The sequence below is a fragment of the Aquarana catesbeiana genome, linkage group LG13, assembly GCF_042186555.1.
Source record: "Aquarana catesbeiana isolate 2022-GZ linkage group LG13, ASM4218655v1, whole genome shotgun sequence".
Taxonomy (NCBI): Eukaryota; Metazoa; Chordata; class Amphibia; order Anura; family Ranidae; genus Aquarana; species Aquarana catesbeiana.
The window spans coordinates 77,644,318-77,661,183 of record NC_133336.1 but is presented as its reverse complement, the minus strand read 5'-3'; the positions used below and the strand labels follow the sequence as shown (position 1 = coordinate 77,661,183).

At 42.6% G+C, this 16,866-nt stretch overlaps 1 protein-coding gene across 2 annotated transcripts in view; it reads left to right on the top strand.

Moving 5' to 3' along the window:
• MIDEAS (mitotic deacetylase associated SANT domain protein) overlaps positions 1–16,866 on the top strand; it is a 144,970-nt gene that overhangs the window by 106,343 nt on the left and 21,761 nt on the right. For both annotated transcript variants that reach the window (XM_073608873.1, XM_073608872.1), the window contains exons 3-6: positions 6,434–6,709; positions 7,743–8,085; positions 10,540–10,606; positions 15,828–15,955. In XM_073608873.1, coding sequence (XP_073464974.1) covers positions 6,434–6,709; positions 7,743–8,085; positions 10,540–10,606; positions 15,828–15,955 — 814 coding nt within the window. The remainder of the gene's footprint in view (positions 1–6,433; positions 6,710–7,742; positions 8,086–10,539; positions 10,607–15,827; positions 15,956–16,866) is intronic.

The following is a 16,866-nucleotide window of genomic DNA, read 5'->3' as shown; positions in this document are numbered from 1 at the left end:
ACAGAGATGACAGTTGCTCTTTAGACATTATGATTTAAAACAAGTTGATTTAAATCAAATCCACTCTACTTTTCACACCACTGCGCTGTGGGTGCGGTGTGTTTTGAAAAGCCCTGCATGGTGCAGTTTTGAAAACTGCACCAAAAAAGCAGCTTTCCATTGAAATTAATGGAAATCGCTGCAAAATCGCACTAAAACGCACCGCGATTTGTGTTTTTGCTGTGTTTTTTTTTGTCACATGTCTATTTTTCATAGGTGCAGGCAAGCCAGAAATGCACTGAAAACGCATCTGAAACACAGCAAAATCATGGTAAAAATGCATATGAGTTTTTACCCCTATTTTGCTACAAAGCCGTTTGAAAGGGCCCTAAGTGTATCTAAATCTGCTAGTATATCCAACACTCTCCTCCCCCAATACTGACAATGCTGCTATTCAAAGGTGCCTCCTGTGTTCCTTCATCCAGAGTGGAGGCACTTAGGAGGCGTTTTATTGGCCAGATCACCAGGTGAAAATAGGAAGAGAAAAGTCTAAGAAATGTAAACTAATGCTGTCGCCACATCTAATGGTTGGTAAGCTGATTGGTATTACATGTTTGGTTTGACCATTCCATTCTCAATCCACAAATAAATAATTTTTGTTTCTGGGTGCGCTTTAACCACTTGCTGCCCGTCATATAGCAATATGATGTCGGCAAAGTGGTTGCGATATCCTGACCGGACGTCATGTGACGTCGCCAGGATATCAAGCCGCTGCGCGCATCGCAGCGATCGTTGTTTTGCAGTGTGTCAGTCTGACACACCACAACTCCGATCTAAGTAGAATCTCTGACGGAGACTCTTTACCATGTGGTCAGTCGTGTCCAATCACAGCTGATCACGATGTAAACAGGCAGAGCCATTGATTGGCTTATTCTCACTCACGTCTGACAGATGCGAGTAGAAGAGAGCCGATCGGCTGCTCTCCTGACGGGGGGTCTGTGCTGATTGTTTATCAGCACAGCCCCCCTCAAATGTCCGTCCAGGACCACCAGGGATGGCCACCACACTGGACCACCAGGGAAATGCCAATCAGTGACCAGGCAGCTGCCAATCAGTACTATTGAAAAATGCCTGCCAGTGATGCCTATCAGTGAAATCCAGTGCCAGCCATCAGTGCCGCCTTTCAGTGCCCAGCAGTGCCGTCTGTCAGTGCCACCCATAAGTAACCATCAGTGCCGCCTTTCAGTGCCCAGCAGTGCCGTCTGTCAGTGCCACCCATAAGTAACCATCAGTGCAGCCTTTCAGTGCCCAGTGCCCATCGTCAGTGCCAGCTCATTGGTGCCGCCTTATCAGTGCCCATCAGTGAAGGAGAAAACGTATTTACAAAATTTTATAACAAAAACAAGGAAAAACTTTTTTTTTTTTTCAACATTTTCAGTGTTTTTTTATTCGTTTAGCAAAAAATAAAAACCGCAGAGGTGATCAAATCGCACCAAAAGAAAGCTCTTTTAGTGGGAACAAAATGATAAACATTTAGTTTGGGTACAGTGTTGTATGACCGCGCAATTGTCATTTAAAAAGTGACAGCGCTGAAAGCTGAAAATTGTCCTGGGCAGGAAGGGGGGGAAAGTGCCCGGTATTGAAGTGGTTAAATGTCTGAGGACAGGAAGTGGCGTGAAGCGCCTACATTTGTTCATACTGTTAGCAGCCGTGGTCACCCTCAGCTAGTTCCCCGGTCCTAAATAGCCCGGCCTGTCATGTCCATGTTATGTGGCAGAGCCGAGGCTTTACTGGTACATTGCTGGCTGTCTTAGAATGTGAGAGCGAGACGAAATCTCTAGAAGGATATAAATAGATGCAGCCATGAAACTCTGGGGTAATGAGGAACACGTGAAGGAGATGCGTTTTCACATGTTTCTGGCCTCGGCCCAGAGAGAAATAATAATAAAGTATCTGAGAAAGTCTTCTCTCTCTTTATACAGATGTACAGTCACTCTTTTATCTGAAACAACTATTACTTATTTCCTGTCTTAGTCATTTACAATAAGGAGCTGGCTTGTGTGTTTAATATCTTCAAACCAGAATTTAGTAGAACAATGAGGCCCAGTTTATACTTGCAGTAAGGGGGCAGTAAAAACAGGCGGTTGAGCCGCATTTTAACTACTCCTCGAAGCTGCAGAGGCAGCCATATCGGGGTTAACACAGGCTGCTGCTGTGATGCTTTGTGTTGCAGCATGGAAATCTCCTCCTGTCACGTTCAAATTATTCAAACGACCGGGGCCACGTCACAGCTGCCCAACAACCACGTGCAATTTACGCAGTTGTGGTGCAGGCTTTTGCAGCAAACCTCCTTACCACCTGTTAAATGACCTTGGTCAAACAATCTACTGTGGATTGCTCTTCAGAGGGCTAACACAAGTGGTAATGAGCCCTGAGTGAACCAGCTGCTCATGAAGGGGCCTCATCGGCTTAAAGTTGGACCTTTCAGTAACTTCACAGGTCTGCATGAATCAATTCCTGATACACAATTTACAGCAACTGTATAGTTAAAAGAATGTTATCATTAAAACACAGTCCTTAAAGTGGTAGTAAACACTGCTTGGACACTTGTACCTACAGGTAAGCTTATAATAAAACTTGCCTGTAGGTACATGAGTGTTTCCTAAACATGCACTGTGTAGGAGGAGATATTCACTATTTGTGCAGCCAGTGATGTCACGTGGCGTCCCTTCAGAACTCTGTGCTGCGGCTGTGACTTGCATGCGCATGTGCAGGAGTGACGTCATCGCGGCTCAGCTAATCAAACGGCCCGGAACCTGCGAATCTGGAAGGAAGATCGGGTGAAGTTGAAAGCCTTGTTAGTGGTGACAGCATGCCGCTGGAGGGCTTTGTTTCAAGGTAAGTCTTTTATAGTGTGCTAGTATGTGGTGCATACTAGCATATTATGACATTACTTTGCAGGAAGAAGTTTTGTTTTTTTTGTTTTTGTTTTGTTTTATACAAAAGTTTTACTGCTTTAAAGTGGTCATAAAAGCTGTTTTTTTTTTTTTTTTAAATGAAATAAAAAACAAGGTATACTTACCTGCTCTGTGCAATGGTATTCTACAGAGATCCTCCTCTTCGGGGATACCTCGCTGGTGCTGTCTGTTTCTCTGTCCCTGCCTGTACCTCCTTAGCAAGCTGTGTGCATAGAGGGCACCCGTGCGGGCACAATCCCGAGCTGGGCTGTGTACGCTAGGGGTTGACCGATTATCAGCGGGTCATATTGACTTTTTTTTGAAGCATCAGTATTGGTCACAAGCTTATCGATGTTACTGATATTGCTTCAAGGGGTTGTACCGAGGTGATCACACCCTGCAGCTGCAGCCATCACCCCGGTACCGTTCTTCAGAGCGGACGGTCGGCTTTCTTGTAATAACTGATGGGGCTCAGCTGTTACTACAAGCAGTGGGAGGGGACAACTCTTCCCCCAACCCCCCACCCGGGTCTGCCGCCCCACCCACGGGAGGCCCGAGCAACCAGCTGGCAGGTCCACCGGCTGGCCTGAAGATAAAAACAAAGCTTCGGATCTAGTAACCCGGAAGATGTCATGACATCACTTCTGGAACATTGGCATCTTTAAGGCGCCAGTTTTAAAAAATAATAAATATTCAAAAACACAGATCTTGATGTTTTGAATACTTTCAAGTGCAGAGGAGGGGTTTGAGGTCTTATAGACCCCGATCCCTCCATAAAGAGTACCTGTCACTGCCTATTACTGTCACAAGAGATGTTTACACTCCTTATGACAGCAAGAACGGTGATTAAAAAATATATATATTTTTTTTAAAAGGACAGTGTAAAAATATAAAGTTTAAATATACAGAATATTGGCTATCAGCCTCAAAGGCAGCCGAAAAAACGATAACGGTCGACCCCTAGTTGTACGTCCTTAGACACACACAGAGTAGCTCACAGAATTAGACTGGAGCCTAGCAGGAGTCTAGGCACCCACGACTGTCTCATGAGAGAGCTGCGCTGCAGACGGGAACAGTGTTGGATCAAGAGAGGGCTAAGGTAAATCCTTAGAGAGTGGGCTGGGGAACACGTATTGGAAAGGTTTTTTTTTTTTTTTTCTTTAAGGCAGAGAATGCATTAAGGTAAAAAAAAAAAAGTTTGTGTTTATAACCACTTTAAGCTTCTGTCCAGTGGCTCTGCCAAGATTTAGTAGATGTCTGGTCTGCTGCAGGCTCCTCATTCTTTTCTCCTGCAGTGATCAGACTCCAACATTACTTTGTGGCAAATTACAAGGTCAGAGGCAATAGCTGAGGCTGATCTGTGTCAGACAAGAAAATCCACAGGCCCCAGGGTCTACATCAGGGGTAGGCAACCTCGGCTCTCCAGCTGTGGTGAAACTACAAATCCCATCATGCCTTTGCCTTTAGGAGTCATATCGGTGATTGTCAGGGTCTTGCAATGTCTTATGGGACTTGTAGTTTCACCACAGCTGGAGGGCCGAGGTTGCCTACTCCTGGTCTACATGGTTGTGTCCTATCATGGTCAGCATCCCAGTAGGTGCTGACCCTGGATGATGCCCTGACCCAGAGAACTTAGGGGAAAATGGATGAATGGCTGCACAATCTGGAAGAATGCCACAATCTTTATTGTAGTGATCAACAAAAAGAAACATATACAGCACAGCGAGCACCAGGAGATAAGAATGTTAATGCGTTCCATGCAGATAACGCTTAATCAAAACACATGTGATCGGAGTACTGTGATCACTGTGAGGGGCAGTATATACCTGTAGGTATGAACTTTTTTTTTTTTTCAGTAGATTCATTTAACAACAATAATAGAATTGTAACAATGCAAACATGACAAAGGGATAAATTATAAGTAAATTTGATATACAGTGAATTGCACACTGTACTGTTTTTGTTATCTTACCTTAAAACCAACGCTACCTAACACTGATTGGCTCTACTCTGAAAACTGGCCATAGGTGATGTCCTCCATCCACACAAGCAAGGTGGATGGAGGAATTCCCCCTCTTCACTGGGACCTTTAGGGTTGATTTACTAAAGGCAAATAAACTGTGCACTTTGTAAGCACAGTTGCTCCAGAGCTTAGTAAATGAGGTGAAGCTTCAGTTTGCAAAGAATTATCCAATCCCATGGAAGGAAAATAACAAAAACAGCACTTTTGCTTGCAACATGATTGAATGATGGAAGTCAGCAGAGCTTCCCCTCATTTACTAAGCTCTGGAGCAACTGCACATTGCAAAGTGCACAGTTTATTTGCCATTAGGATTACCAACCCTTTTGCATTCTGACAGCGGAACCCTCCACTCTCACAATACGTTGATCAGGGGCTGCAGCTGCTGATTGACAAACATTTTCCAACTTGCCCATTTGACAGAAATCGATCTAACAGTCAAACTTCTGTTGACCAGAGATGGCCACACATGAGTTGAAGGGCCAGCTCAACTCTTATCTGGCAGCTTGAATTGTTTTAGATCTATACAAAGATGTCCTTGCCAATCATGTTGATTTATTATGGACCTTTAAAAGAACATAGAAAAAGGGAGGCAAGGTTTTCATACATGCTGCACCATATGCAGGTGGTAAAAGGAACAGTCAGGCTGGATTCACACCTATGCAGTTTTAGTGCTTTTTGCATTTTGCAGATTTGCTCTACAGTCTATTTAAAACGGTTTCCTATGGAAAACGTTCTGTAGTGCAAAATGCAAAAAGCACTAAAAATGCATAGGTGTGAATCCAGCCTCATACACAAAAGCACACATCAGAGCTGCAACACAACCTGGCAAACTAGAATTTCAAATATGTGTAATCTTGTATCCAGAAACTGCTTTTTTTTAGTGCTGATCCATGCATCCTTGAGGATTGCCCATGTGTGGAAGCCTGAGCCCTTGGCCTTCTGACCTCTGATAAAGTAGAGGATCAGAGTGACTGAAGTTTCAGTTCAGCAGCGATCATATGAGCAAGTACCTAGGCCTTTATACATGTTGTCAGCATTGATGGGAGCCTGGAATAAGGGTAAGTATTTCAGCCCTTCTATTACTCTGTATTTATTCCTGCTAGACTTTACCAACTTAACTTTTACCAACTGCAACTTTACCTTTGAGTATAGGTCTGCAGCTTGGTTGCTGTTGCTGCGTTTTGGCAGCAATCACATTTGAAAGTTTTAAAACTTATTTTAGATGTATTTAATCAATAGCAATAAGTGGTGCATTATTTTAAGCAACATGACCTGAGCGTCATTGACTCCTTTGCAGCAAATATAACTTATTTAGGTACGATTTTGGTGAGGAAAGGGCTAACACTGTTGACTTCCAAAGCAGCACTAGAAATGATCCTGCTGAGGCAACTTGTCTCCCAGTCAGTTATAACCCGTGTTATACTCGCCTCTCTTGATGTTTTTGTTTTTTTGTTTTTTTTTTTCATTTTTTCAGGATAGAGATGCATCAAAAAATAAGGAAAATGAAAATTCAAAGGCTAGCACAGACATTGTTGGTGTGCCATCACCTAAGAAGCCTAGAGGGGAAGGAGAGCTGAAACCTCTTGTCATGCCGGTTTCGGTACCTGTGAAAATAGAACCTGTACGAGAACTTGGAGATGAAGAAAGGATGCAGAGGACAGCAGCCTCAGAAAGGGAGTCCTCCATGCAGTCAGTCATAGTCACACGACACAGGGCTGGTCAGACAACCATTCCAGAACCTGTAGTAAAGGTGAGACCGTTCACCTCCATGGAATTTTACATCAAAGCTCTGCTTGGTTTTAATTTCTTTAAGTCAGGATTTAGGACAGAAATGTAGTCTGATCTTCTATGACTTAAATGGGGTTGTAAAGGTTCAAATTTTTTTAAAATAAAAATAATAAAGCTGTTATACTTTCCTGCTCTGGGCAAGGGTTTTGCACAGAGAAGCCCATTCTTCCTCTTCTTGGGTGCCCCCCCAGCGCTCCTGGCTCCTCCCCTTCATCTGGTGCCCCCCATGGAGAGCCGCTTTCCATAGGGGCACCCATGCAGTAATGCACCTGAGTGCCGCTGCTGCGTCCATTGACACAGACAGCGGGACTCGGCCCTACCCCCACTCCCATGTCACTGGATTTAATTGATAGCGGCGGGAGCCATTGGCGGGGAAAGGCAATAAACATGCCTACTCCCATGGGAGGAGAGACAGGAAGTGCCACAATAAAGTAAAATATAAATGTAATTACAGCGATAAAAAAAATTTAGTGCGGCATTTGAACATCTATGCAATTAACTGAAGGGGGTAAGATTAAGTTAAAAATTTGAATGAAACCCCGCTTTAAGGGTCTGTCTTCATCACAGCCACCTGATCAGTCTCAGTGTTGTAATAGGAAGCTGCAGCCCCAGCTTTCCCTCCTAGCAACACATGGAAAAGTGCATCTGTTGGGTCAACCTAAACCTGACATCAAAGCCCTCCAGCTAATTTTTTTTATCTATGAATTGCTTGTTAGACACTCCATGAAAAATGACACCAGGGAATTAACACTTGATTAAGACTAGCCTTTCTAGGCATATATGAGAGCCTCCATATTGCAGATATGGGCTTCAGCATCAGCTGTAGTTTATATAGTTCCTGCTTCATTAAACAGAGAATACACGTGTAGTACAATCAACCCTTTTACTGACAGTTTAGATAAGTGCAAATATGTTTATTTGCTGGATCTAGCTAGAATTTATATTATTTTGTTATTTATATAGTGAATGTTTATTTTTCTGTTCTTTCTCTGCAGCCCAGTGAAACCTCTTTGCCTTTGGATGGGGAGACTGTGTCTCGGAAACCCAAACAGCGTCCAAGGCCCGAACCTCTCTTCATCCCTCCCAAGCCCGGAACCTTTGTTGTCCCTGTGTATACCAACATAACCTCGTATCAAAGTCACTTGCGTTCTCCCGTACGGATGCCAGAGCACTTGAGCGACAAAAACTTTGAGCTGCCCCCCTACACACCACCCCCTATCCTCAGCCCAGTACGGGAAGGGTCTGGACTTTATTTCAATGCCATCATGTCAGCCAGCTCGCATTCAATGCCCCCGCCAATTACTCCAAAGAGTAGTACAAGAACTCTGCTGAGATCCAGTAAGTGTTCTCTTTTGTATTTGTCTTTTTTGTCATGTATACTGTATACAATAATTGCATTTTCTCTTTTAAAAGTAAAAGTACAGGATGCTAGTCTTTTTTCCCCATTAAAAAAAATCAAAGTAAAAGTAAAGGGAGATATAAAATATTCCTGTTTAACCAAGTTTTCCACAAACTAAAATTCCTAATTGTATTTTAAACGGTCTTTATATTAGTCTTCTATTGTTCTCTGCACAGCAGGCTTCAGACCGGGGTAAGAAAGGGCAACGGTGTAAAGCAGACTTTGCAGAGTGCACAAGCTGATGATTGATGGGAGGAGAGAGGATAGGACTAACTTCACCAGTGTGTTGCTGCCCCTTTACTACCCAATCACAGGCTAGGGCGGTCCTTGACCAAGTTGTATTGCTTTAATGTCAGGTGTACAAAAAAAGGTCAGAACTTGGCTCCTCATAATTCATTGCAGGTGCATTTTGACCTACAGGTTGAACTCTTTCTATTCTGCTTCATGCTTCTTAGGCATTCCTATAGATTTGTATAAAGAAAGAAGCAATTCTGATCTTAAAAAAAAAAAACAGTTTTCAAACACCCCCATACAGATGAAACTTGGGCAGTCAAGCCATCTGAGACTTAAGTAGTGGAAGCAAATCCCGCTACTGCTAACCTTTCAGTATATATTTTCACAAATTTATGATGTCCACCTCTTTGATAGTTTTGTTAGAGCATTCTTTCCTTGAAAATTTGCGTGTTGATTTCCTGGATCTGAGTTCTAAATACTGTAATTTTTCTTTCACAAATAATTTATTCTTCAAAGTATGTGTATAACATATAAGGTGAACTACATAGAAACAAACAAGTAAGATGAACAACTGTGTAAATTCAACAGAACATGGTATAGACTAAGGCCCCTTTCACAAGGCTGTTTTGTATGTCTGTTTTTCATCCATCCGTTTACGGATGTCATGGCGGACATGTATTTCTATGAGATAGCGGATGTTAGCTGACATCCGTCTCCACTAAGCTCCGTTTTTATGATGGAAGAATCCCTATTTTTTCATCTATTAAAAAAAAACATAATGGACGAAAAACTGATGTTAGCGGATGATCCGCTTACATCGGATCCGCTGACATCCGTTTTTCAAACCCTTTTTTTTCCCCTCATTAAACAGACTGTATACTGCTGGTTGCTAAGGAGGGGGCCAGGAAGCCGGCCCCTGCGTCCTTAACAACCGATGAGTCATCAGCTGTCAGCGGGCTTCCCCGCTGAATGTAAAAAAAAAAAGAATTGCCGTTAAAAAAAAATTGCGAAAAAACGGAGTGGGGTCCCCCCAGGTCCATACCAGGCCCTTTGGGTCTAGTATGGATTTGGAGGGGACCCCCCACTCCAAACTTTTAAAAAGAAAAGGCATGGGGTCCCCCCCCAAAATCCATACAAGACCCTTATCCGAGCATGCAGCCCGGCAGGTAAGGAAAGGGAGGAGTGAGCGCCCTCCTCCCCAACCATACCAGGCCGCAATGCCCTCAACATGGGGGGTTGGATGCTTGTGACATCACGGGGCGGTCTCTCCAGGTGACCTCATCTGATGGCTGCACCCCATAGCTATATAACAGATGCCAGACAGCAGATGACAACACAATGGAGGAAGACGGCAACAAAAGAACAGCAGCTTTTTAATTTTTTTTTAGCGGGTAACTGGCGGCAAGGAAGAAGGCGGCGGGAAGAGACAGCGGCGAGAGGACAGCATCGTGAGAAGACAGAGCTAATAATATAGGAGTTCTCAAAAAACGCTTTCACTGCCTTTTTGGTGAATGGGTAGGGGTAGGTACCATGTACCCGATACCCATTCGCATAGGGAGGGCCTGGGATCTGGTATGGATTTGGAGGGGGGGGCATTTTTTTTTTTTTTTGGCATGGGGTGCTCCAAATCCCATACTAGACCCGAAGGACCTTTTTTGCCGGCAATTTTTATTTTTGTACATTCAGCTGTCAGCAGGGAAACCCTGCTGACAGCTGATGACTCATCGATTAAGGACGGAGCGGCCAGGTTCCCGGCCGCCTCATTAACAACCAGCTATATATAGTGTTTGAAGTTCAGTTCACTCATTTATTTATTTTTTTTGTAAAAAACGGATGTCAGCATATATAAAAACGGATGTGAAAATTGACCTCTGTATCCATTTTTGATCATCCATTTTTTTTTTACAAAAAAAAAAACATTAATGAACTGAACAAAAAAACAGAACATCCATTTGAAACCAGCCTATTGCTGGCTGACTGATCCCAAGGATATGGTGATTCTAAAGTTGGGTAGGAGGGGGGAAAGGGGAATATACCAATATACGCGTGTAAGAAGGCTTTGATGACAATCTCTTGATTTGTTTGCCCAGTATTGCAAAACTACAATTTGTTTTGCCTGTTTTACAAAACTACACTCTGTACTTTATTTTTTTTTACAGCCAGTGGAGAAGACATGCCACCTATTCTCACAGCAATGGGAGATGCCACACCAGTAAGCCTTGAACCGTAAGTATATAGGAAAGTTACTCTTAACTGAATCTGAATCTATCAACCTATTGACTAAATCCTGCGTAAGAGCAGATACCACAAGATGCCTGCTTGCCCCCCCCTCCGTGTCAATTTGAAATCTTATTTTTAATTTTCAGTTGTGTCCTGGGCTAAGTCCTGCCCAGTTGTCGTTCTATCAAGGAAAATCGGAGCAGACTAGCCTCGGAGGCTGTACCATTGTTGCCTGTTTTACAAAACTACACTCTGTTTGTCCTGGTGATCATTGTCACTAGGCCTGAAACTGAGGGAAGAGTCAAAATTTTGCTTTGCCACCAAAAACAGGTGTAATCTTCCAGTGGCAACTGTCTAAGTTTGGAGAGATTTCCTCCCATTTCCTGTTGTGTCTACAAGACCGGAAGTTAACGGAAGCCAGATTGGTTTTTAACCAATTTTTCTCTGTCCAAAATGGGAAATACAAAATTTAGCTTCAGTTTTATTTTAAATCTCGCAAAGGAGGCACATAATAAATAGTAAGGGTAATTAAAGTACAAAGTGCTACATTTTGCCATAATCAGCCCTAGGTGCCAGCTGGGCAGAACCATTAAAGTGGTTGTTAACCCACTGCAACTAAATTGTCTTGTCCCCTTTGTACCATAATAACAAGTGTCCCAGTGCCTGTGTTATGTAAAAAATCGTCCGATCTGTACCTATATAAGCTCGGCTCCCAGCACTCAGCTGATTCCTCGGCTCTCTTCATTCTCGGGCTCACAGCTCCAGTGAGCAGGGCCAAGCCCTCCCACTGACATCAGCCAGGAAGAGAGGAGAGAGAGAGCCAACAGTCAGCTGAGCACAGGCACAAGGACACTTGTTATGGTCCAGATGATTTAGTTGCAGTTTTGAGAGCAGCGTGAGTGGGGGGAGGTGGAGCAGCGCTAGTACGAGCAGACAGGCAGGGGAGGGAAGGGGGAGGAGGACAGAGGGGACACAGGACACAGATAGCAGGCTGCAGATGACAGAATCACGTAAACTGACCACAGTGTCAGGGCTCAGCAGCCATGATAAACCGTGGTCAGTTTGCAGAGGGGAGGGAATAGCCAGGCAGGATCAGCCAGGTATTTTAGGTGTAACATGCTTTAAGGGAACAGGATCTTGGATTTTGTTTTTTTGGGTTAACAAATGCTTTAAACTAATAAGCTCAGTGGTGTTTCAGTCTATTTACCATGAAAATGCATTTTCCCTGAATGTAAAATCTGTATGTGAAGGCCTACGCTAGGTCTTCGAGACATCCCACCTTGGAAAAAGAAAGGAAACGCACTTGGATTTTTCATTAACTTACATTTTGCTTCTGTCATCTCGAATCATCCCTGGAAATTTGGGTCAAATGGCAATTGCACAATTAAGTGCCTGTAAAAAAAAAAAAGTCTTGCATGAACAGAGAAACGCATGCTAAATTATTAAAGGCACAACGAATCCCTTTCAGCTGCAGTGACTTTTATTAAAGTGATGAACTGGTACAAATTCTATGCCGTGGCGAATTAATGTACACACCTTGCATCAGAGTGACAGATGCCTTTTGTTTGTGTGCCCTGAGTGGGCTGTGCAGCATATTAAAAGCATTTCTGAGGAAATAGTCATCATTATATCTGCAGCCTTTGGGACACATTACATGCTGCAATAACCAGGTGGAAACTATGTGGCCATGTCTGCTTCTTTTACTGCAGTTTAAACTTTTCCAGGTGTCCACCCTGTGCAATCACAAAAACACTGTCCCAAGTACATTCCCTTTTACAGTCTTATTTAATGATTAAACTATTTTTGTAAATATATGTGGAGGTTATGAAACCATTAGTAAATGTAAAAGCCTTTAGCAGTCCTATTTAAAGAGTGTAAAATACACGACCTTTCAATACTTAGTGTTACTAACCCAGGACCCTGCATTTACTATAACTTGTCTTGCACGGTACACAGAACATGGCAATGCAATTATTTTAGTAAATCTAAGCTGCCAAATACCTTTTTTCTCATCAGCAGTTAGTCTTGTGACTTCAATCAGTGTCTGGTTAAAGCTTGTAGGAGGAGTTTTCATTTTATTATTTTATTTTTATTTATTTATTTCAGGTACTTATAAAGCGCCGTCAATTTACGCAGCGCTTTACATATACATTGTACATTCACATCAGTCCCTACCCTCAAGGGGCTTACAATCTAAGGTCCCTAACTCCCATTCATACATACTAGGGACAATTTTTAGACAGGATCCAATTAACCTACCAGCATGTCTTTGGGTTTTCATTCTGCTCTGACTGTCCTATGAGGCTGCATGACCTCTGACCATCTGTCTGGACAGTGCTGATTGGCCCTGTGCTGATCACATGAACCCTCTCAAGGAAAAAAAAAAACTCTCTAGCAATACACACCAAACTGAGCATGTGCAGAGTGCCTCCAAGGCTCTGTGCTATCAGCAGATGGATTGGGGAAAGTGGAAGAAGGAGAGAATCAGAGCAGACAGGATCAAACAGCCTTTTTTACAAAATGCGTAGGATTAACTTCTTAGGTTCCACAGGCAGTATAACAAGCATGCTTTATGGCATATACAGACTGATTTTACTGTTGTGGGTTTAGTAACACTAAAGTAAGCGTGTTCAAAGCTGATCATACAATGAGAGGAGTTTGGCAGATTATAAAGTCTGCTGGCCTGTTAAATCTCTAAAGCCAACAATACACTGTAAGATTTCTCACATTCCCCCCCTTCCACACGAAACAGCATGGACGGAGTAATCTTTAGCACTGGCTATTGTATTCTGACATCCAGACTGATTGGATGAAGCAGTTGTTGTTTTCCACCTGACTGCTTCGATTTTTAGATCACAGGGTACCAGGCAGGAGGGTGACAACAGGGCCTTCCGCACTTCAAATTTAAGCCAATTCATCAGGAACCAGCTGAAATTTACTCCATGTAAGGCCAGCGTAGGACATAATTAAAGAGCGTAGTAAAGAAGGACTACCCCCCTCCTCACGCCCCTTCCTTCAGACAATGTGGTTACCACTTTGCCTCAGCCTTGTCTAAGGCCCCTTTCACACGGGCACCGTCAGTTTAGCCACGTTAAAAAGGTATCAGTTCTTATCCGTTGCTTCATCCGTCTTCATCCGTCTTCATCCGTCTTCATCCGTCATCTGTTCCGTTAATATCCGTTTTCATCCGTTTTTGTATCCGTTTTCATCCATTTACAGCAGTTTCTTTGCATTTAAGGAAATTACCTAGAAAGCCTTGCTCCACCCATCCTACATTGCCATGCGTGAACAATTTGACGACTACTTTCTATCTCCATCAGGAGAAGTTTCATGGCAGTATATATATATATATATATTGCAGTGCAAATTTAAATTTATTAATTCATTAATTTGGGTATTTCATTGTGTTTTGATAGCATAAAAAGACACAAAAGCACATGATATGTTCAAAACAGTTTTAGTTTTATTATTCTGCATAACCTTTTTAAAATAAAGGTTTTTTCACTTTGTTTTTTTATTTGTCAAAGTATGAACTTTGAATTATTTCTTCAAAACGGATCTTAACTGATCGGACGTTGACGGACATTGTCAGTTAACGTCAGTTAATATCCGTTTTGACGGATCTGGACGTAGCTTTGTACGTTAAAAAAACGGATAAAAACGGAAGCGGAGGTTAACTGATGGTAACGCATGGTCATCCGTTTGCCCATAGGAATGCATTGTCGTCCGTCGACGGATAGAAGAAAAACGGATAGACGGTCCGTCCGTGTGAAAGGGGCCTAATACTTACATTGCTTGGGCCTATACGTATACAAGACATGTTGTCACTTGCCCCCTGCTGGCTTCTCTATAGGGATCTATGAAGGTCTAGCCTAGGTTGTGTGACACTACATAAATCTAAGTGATAAATCTATCATGGGCATCCTAAGGAATTAAAGCAGCGCTAAAACACAAGGTGCACCAACAGCCCACCTAGGATAGGGTGATGTTAATTGGTCTTCTAACAGTATTCTCAGAAAACTGGGGATTACAAATCCCACTGGATTGCACTGATGTGGTATATACAGTATATGTAAGCTATTTGAATCTGAGAACAGACATTTCTTCAGTACTATTTCAGTCTGTAGCTCTCCTCCCAGCTGCGTCTGTCTGCCGCACATTGGGGGTTATTTTCTAAATGCAAACCCACTGTGCACTGTGCAGTCACTGTAGGGGGACATGCAAGGACAATAAAAAACAGCATTTTTGCTTGCAGATGATTGAATGATATAAATCAGCAGAGCTTCCCCTCAAATCTACAGCGACTGCACTTCCAAGTGCTCTTGCAGTGAACAGTGGATTGGTAAATGAGCAGAAGCTCTGCTGACTTCCATCATCCAATCATTTGTAAGCAAAAATGCTGTTTTTTTTTTTATCCTTGTGTACGATTGGGTATTTGCAAAGTGAAGCTTTACCTCATTTACTAAGCTTTGGAGCAACTGCAATTGCAAAGTGAACAGCCTATTTGCCTTTAGTAAATCAACCCCAAAATGTTACTAAACCCACAACAGTAAAATCAGTCTGTATATGCAGGAAAGCATGCTTGTTATACTCACTGTGAAGCCTCCGGGATTAACCCCCAGCATTGTGTAAAAATGCTGATCCTGTCTTCTCTGATCGTCCCCATCTTTTACTGTCCCCAATCATCTCCTGCTAGAACAAATCCTTGGAGGCACTCTGCACATGTTCAGTTTGGTGTGTATTGCTAGCGAGGTGTTTTTTTTTTGGTTTTGTTTTTTGTTTTTAGTTTTTTTTTGGAGGGTGCATGTTATCAGCACATGGCCAATCAGCTTTGTCCAGACGGAGGGTCAGGAGTCATGCAGCCTCATAGGACAATTAGAGGAGAATGAAAACTCATCCTACAAGCTTTACCAGTGCTTAGTCAGAAACTGATAAACGTCACAAGACTGCTGATGAGAAATGGTATTTAGCAGTTTATATTTACTAAAATAATTACATTTCCATGTTCTGTGTACTGTGGGAGACCTGGGTTTAGGGTCCTGGGTTTAGTAACACTTCAAAATCCTATGGAAAATAACAGTAATGCCTTTGGCAGGGCATGAAGTACTAGTAGGCTTTTACAAGCACTAGTTTCTTTCGGAGGTATTTTTTTCTGCTCTGTTTTCTACTGCATACTGATGGAGTAAGTTGCGTCTTGTGTTTTTTTTTTTTTTTTTTCTGCATCCAGACGTATTAATGTCGGTTCACGCTTCCAGGCAGAGATTCCTGAGTGCAGAGACAGGAGTTTGGCGTCTGTGGATAAGTACAAAGCTGACTTGGTGTGGTGTCCCTGGGAGGATTTGGAGAACAACCAGGGTAAGCCAGAAGCAATCAGTGTCCTAACGTTCCATTAGTGTAAAGGCAAGCTGCCTTATATAAGGAGCCGTGTGTGTGCTACTGTGAATATTTCTGGCATCTAAACAATTGCAGTCTCAGATAATCTGAGGAGAAGCTGACTTCAGCATCTTCTATGGAAGTCCTTTACAGGAAGCTCATGTGGGAAATAGATTTCCCCACACGGCTGAAATTGGGGGAATGATCATCTCAGGCTCCGGGGAGGGGGGGTAAACAAATTCAATAGTCATTGTTAAAAAATTGGATTATTATATTTATTATGGAACTCTGATTACATTTTTCAAACTTGTATAATTTTTATGTCGAGCTTCAAATTGGTAATTTAGTGTGTGTCATTCTTTTTTTTTTTTTTTTTTTTTAGTCTGTCCTGTTTTTTTTATGGAAAATTTCCCCTTGCTAAGGTAGAACCCCTACTTTAGATAGTTGTCACAGTCTCCAATGGAAGATTTCTCCTCATTTCCTGTTCTAATGACAGCCATTGTGATTTTTCCATCAAGACAAATCGAGGGGGTGAATGTACAGAGGGGAAAGACAGCCATCAATATAAATCCAATAACCAATCCAACCCACCCTTTATCCTGTCTAAAGCCCCATACACACTATGGGAAAATTGGAAGAAAAATTCCGTACAAGCCACGATTGTTCAATTTTCGTATAATGTGTACACAACTTTTGACATCCGATTACGACTTTGCAAACCTAAATTTCCGAAGGGACAGACTCCAAAAATGTTCTCTGGAACAGAATGAACGATTTTCATCACTGTCTTTATGGATGTTTCAAAACTGCTCAATTACTTTTGCCTTACTTCCTGGACAGACTTTAGGTCATGACCCAGGAAGGAGTTGACCAGCTGATCTCATTAGCACACA